This window comes from Sinocyclocheilus anshuiensis, unplaced genomic scaffold, assembly GCF_001515605.1.
Source record: "Sinocyclocheilus anshuiensis isolate Anshui unplaced genomic scaffold, SAMN03320099.WGS_v1.1 scaffold457, whole genome shotgun sequence".
In the NCBI taxonomy this organism is placed as follows: domain Eukaryota; kingdom Metazoa; phylum Chordata; class Actinopteri; order Cypriniformes; family Cyprinidae; genus Sinocyclocheilus; species Sinocyclocheilus anshuiensis.
This window is the reverse complement of record NW_015537939.1, coordinates 816,291-821,502: the sequence shown is the minus strand read 5'-3', so window position 1 is coordinate 821,502 and position 5,212 is coordinate 816,291. Positions and strand designations below refer to the sequence as shown.

At 35.4% G+C, this 5,212-nt stretch overlaps 1 protein-coding gene across 1 annotated transcript in view; it reads right to left on the bottom strand.

Moving 5' to 3' along the window:
- The window catches only part of LOC107661415 (voltage-dependent N-type calcium channel subunit alpha-1B-like), a 54,187-nt gene that overhangs the window by 43,641 nt on the left and 5,334 nt on the right, over window positions 1–5,212 (bottom strand). The window contains exons 3-7 of the mRNA XM_016450990.1: window positions 3,340–3,412; window positions 3,117–3,234; window positions 2,751–2,818; window positions 2,495–2,601; window positions 1,044–1,106 (exon numbers count right to left, since the gene is read on the bottom strand). Of these exons, the coding sequence (XP_016306476.1) occupies window positions 1,044–1,106; window positions 2,495–2,601; window positions 2,751–2,818; window positions 3,117–3,234; window positions 3,340–3,412 (429 nt within the window). The remainder of the gene's footprint in view (window positions 1–1,043; window positions 1,107–2,494; window positions 2,602–2,750; window positions 2,819–3,116; window positions 3,235–3,339; window positions 3,413–5,212) is intronic.

The following is a 5,212-nucleotide window of genomic DNA, read 5'->3' as shown; positions in this document are numbered from 1 at the left end:
AATTTTATAGTATATACTTAAACATATATATGAATGTTTTTAATGAATGGATTTTATAATAATACAAATAGCAATGTGTAACATTTTACCATATTTAGTGCAACACTTTATTTGTTCCCCACAAAATATTTTTTTCACTAAATGTTTGGATTTCTAAAATTATTGTGCACTGATTTTTCTAGAATAACTTTTGCTGCCGAATTATCCACTAACCTAGTTTTTGATAAATTTTTGTCATAGATTATAAATATACATAGGCCTATATTTTTTCATATTTATTGTTTATTTCATTTTGCTTTATAATGAAGTAGTCTGTATCTAGTAGATTGTGAAAGAATGATTATCAGTTCCACACACAGAGATATATAAATTCTACATTTATTTAAATGGGGGAAAAAAACTTCACTGGTATCGGATCTGTATCGGCCAATACCGAACCCTAGGTATCGGAATCCGTATCGGAGGCGAAAAAGGCGGATCGGAGCATCCCTACCATCTATCTATCTATCTATCTATCTATCTATCTATCTATCTTATCTAACCCCACCGTCCGTACATCCGTCCATCAATCCATCCATCCATATTGTAGCAACAACCTAGCAACCACCCAGAATACCATAGTATCTGTTAAAAACAATCGAGCAACCATCTAGAACATCTAAGCAACTTTCTAGCAACATGCTAGCAAATATTAACTATATATAACTTTATAAACCCTAAATCTAAGTTGCTGCTTTTTTCCAAATAACAGCATTTCAACAGACAACATTCTGTCAAGCCAACATTCAAAGTTTGCCCTGACAAACGTTCCTTTTCCCGTTCTAACTTCAGGAGTTTTGTTGTCTTTTAAGAGCACTAAAAATAAAGAAATCAACCACTAACCATACTAACACCAGCCATGCAGACATGAGAGGGAAAATCAATGAGAGGATTACAGCTTTAAGGAGATTGGAATATGTTTAGATGTAGGAATAGGAATATGAGTTGGAGAGGAGCAGAGGAGAGTAGAGGAGAGGAGTATTGTAAGTGAGAGCAGAACTCACGGTGAGTGAACGCTGCAGACTGAAGACCTGCGAGAGATTGCATCTCGATTTTGCTTTACAAAACTGCATATGCGAAACAAAAACAAAACAAAAGAATGAGACACAAACGCAAATGAAAGAAGTGCCGAGGGAGCAGATGGCAGTCAGACTGAAGTCACTCTGTCTGTCCACCTGTCCCCTGTGTGTTTTCAAAGACACAAACATTGGTAACACGTCAGTAAAGGAAACTTTAAACACTGTACAGACTGTGGCCATGGAGAATGTTTGAAGACTTTGAAAATGCATAAAACAGACATGAAATTATTTTAAAAACTGATCTCTGAAATTTTGACCCTGCACTTCAGTGTCACCAAAATATAAAGCTAGCAATATGTGTGTTAAAAAAATAAAAAATAACTTATAAACAAGCTGCATTACAGAAGTGTACAGAAGTGTTTGCAGTTTTGTAAATAATACTCTGTGATTTGATGTGATACAATGAAATGTGAATTATAATTGGTTTTGTTAAGAAATTATGAAATGACAATTGTAAAATGCTAACTTCATGTGCTCTGTGAACAGACAAGAAGAAATGGTTACACATATGAAAACAAATAACAAATGTAAAATGAAAGTAGAACAACCAGAAAAAAGACAGTCTGTTGCATTCAAACTGAAGACATAAGCATTCAGATTGTTGTTTTCTTAAAACCTATTGCACATTACATCATTCAGTGTTTCTTCAAGTAAAGGCACTTTTGTATAGAAGAGGTTTATTTGTGTTGATTTGTAATTTTAAAACAATACTTACAAAAGTATATAATAATTGTATGTTTTTAAAACTAGATATTTTTAAAATGATAATTTCTTCAATTTCAGACTGACAATATTAGGAAAATATTACTTGTGAATTTATGATACATAAAATGCCTCTTTTTCCTAAAAAAAAAATGGTTAAATGTAGTTTCCATTAACATCATTTCCTGTGATGCATGTATGTAGATTGTTGTATGTGGCTCATAGACATATTACTATAAATAAATTAATGAGAGTGTGAATGGGCCAAAAGTGCAAATACCTGAAAAAACCCTAATTTCACACTTTTGTCTTAAGCTATAAAGTATTTTAGGTTTATTTACCTTGCAGAAGCTTTCAGGCAAAATTAGCATATGTAAAACACATAATATGATACCATAACAACTATCTCTCCAGATGACATAATTAAACTATAATAACATTGCTTTGATATAACATATTACCCTAAAGCAACACACCCATGAAGAACAGACTACACAGAGCAGGTTTAAGGGGAGGCCAGGGTCACACTGACATTGACTGGACAAACAATCAAGCAATCACAAAAAAACTTAACAGAGAAGTAACAAACAACTGCTACAGTACACATCAGAGGAAAAGTTCCATAGCGCAAGGCTGGTTAAGATAACATACAGGGGGAAAAATCAGACACTTACGCTGCTATTGAGATGTTGGCAGCAGACATTGGGCTGACCTCCTTCACCTCCATAGCCTTCTGAAGAGCCATGCTTTTCTTTGCTGCCTCCTCTTGTTCCTCTTCATCCTGAAAGCATGGACATTGCAGAAATGAAAGATCAGGACAAATGAAACCTACATCCTCAGGGTGTTTTGTGTCAATATAGTGTAATAACAAAAAACAAAGCAAAATTATTATAAATCAGGTGACAGGTAGTGTTATTAAGGTCAGATTACCTTTGTTAGCTCCTGCGCATTGGCAAGATTATCCACAGCGATGGCCAAGAATACATTGAGAAGTGTGTCTAGTTATTATCAGGTTAGAGAATTGTTCGTATTTCATATTGCATTTCATTCAACATACATTTGATTTGCATTAAAACAGACTACATTTTTACATTTGATCAATAATTCAAAGGAAAGAAATTCAACTGAATTGTTTTATCTACTTTTTTCATTAAAAGGTATGAAACTTTCTTATATTTATTTATAAAGAATATTCACTTTATGATTTTCCATATGTTGAACTTTTTCATGCAGATGTATTACAAATCTTCTTGTCCCTGATGCCCCAAACATTTGAACAGATGTAGGACAGGATACAGTTTCCAAACAGTGTAAGAACAATGAAGTAGACCGAGGAGAACATTCCACCCCGGACACCACCCTGGGACTCTATCCCATGATACATCACTGCATTCCAATCCTCTCCTGTCAAAATCTGCAAGAGGCATAAACAGGTCAAGCACACCAAACAGTCTTACAGTTTAATACATGAAAAAAAACACATTAAACATTCATAAAGCCAAATTAAAATAAAGTATACCTGGAAGACTGTCATTATGGCTGCAGGGAAGCTGTCAAAGTTTGTAGTGGGAGTTTCATCTTCAAAATTAAACCTGGTTGGGAAGAGAGAGAGCTTCAGCGCACTTGGTGTAAAAAGACTTCAGAGGTACACTGAAGATTTTGATGTCAGTTCTGGTTTGCTTTAATTGCAGGGCTGTCAAAACAAAGATACCGAGTTACTAGGATTAAAATTCTGTTTTATCATGATTTGTACCCCTGAGCACGGCACTTATCATCAGTAATTTGTGTGCTTGAATGTTAAAAACAATCAGAATAGTGTAACATTCATACTCAAATGAGATATGGCTTGTTTTTTTTGTTTATTTCCATTTCTTTCCACCTTTTGGATGAAAACGTGAAACACAGAGACACTTATCTCTATCTAGGAGGGCTTTGGCACCCCTGTGTTTCATCTCATCCACCTAAAAACACAACTCCACTGAAATCAAATGAAATTTGGCCACACGCCACCATTTCTGATATACTGACAAACTTGAACCAGACTCAGATTCATGACCTCTTGCACATGAGGCAAGAAAATATTTGTCCTTGCCTCAAATGAAATGAACTGGAGGATCGGTTTTCTTCTTTTTTGATCCATCCCTATCATTCTCTTCCTCTTTCAAGCATTTTATTTTTTAGATTTCAGAGTTCTCTTTCAGTCCTGCCATCTTTAACTCTCTCCAAATTGCCTTTCAGAGTCTGGCCTTCAAGTGTAACACAAGAACACAACGGTGACTCATCCATTCATAGAGGAGATTCAGAGCATGCTTGCTTTCACAACAGTGAATTATGGTGGAAAGGATGTATTATTCAGTCCTGGCTTGTCGTGGGATTTGTGCATTAGCTTTACATCGTAAACATAAAGAGGTTTCCAACAGAAGTTGCAGTAGATGCACCATTGCACAAAACAAAATGCTGTTCACTCATACAGTATAAGAAGCTTAGAATATGCTTGATTACACAGAACTGTAAATGCAAAAATTGACAAAGAATAAAGTTTCAGCAAAGGATAAATGGATTTCCAGCACTAAAAATCCCTTGCAGTAGCTCTGCTACTAAATTTATATTAAAAAATGGCTATCCTTGTACAGCTATGATCAGCTGTTTCTCCATCTTGGCTTAGCTTTCAATTTTGTTACGGGAAAGGATGAAGCTGATTGGTTGATTCTTGTCACATGACCCGCGGTGCACTTGCTGTGTTTTGAAAAGTTTAGATGTTTCTAATTACATTTTCTACCTGTTAGATTGTGTTTTATTAACGTCTACACCTACCCCAGCACAAAACTTACCCTTTACAATAATGAAATACTAATTACTGTTGTACAGTGTGACAAAAATTACGCTGTATTTATGTGCGCATGCCCAGTAGCGCCAAACGTATCCCGTCTAGCCTTAACCGCACGCATGCGTCATTTCCCGAGCTTTGCGTGTGCACGCTGTGCGAAGGCATCAATCATTTTAATTTTTGACCACAGACCCGATGTCAGCAAACAGCAGCATTATACAGTATGGTTTTACAAACCACAGAGAATTCTTCGACGGAGCACGGAAGAGAAGAAACACAAGGCCAGCTGCAAATTTTGCAACAAAACTATTGCAGAAACCTGTGGGACAACATCTAATTTCGTAAGGCACCTGCAAAGACACCACAAAGAGAGGTAAGTTGAGCCGGAAGCCATCCTGAACATAAGAATTAGCCTTTGTATTTGACTCTTTGGTAACACTTTACAATAAGGTTAATTAGTTAACTACATTAGTTAACATAATATTAATGAATATTCCTTCTACAGCATTTATTAATATTAGTTAACTTTAATTACAGCATTCTTATTCAAATTATTCAAATGACA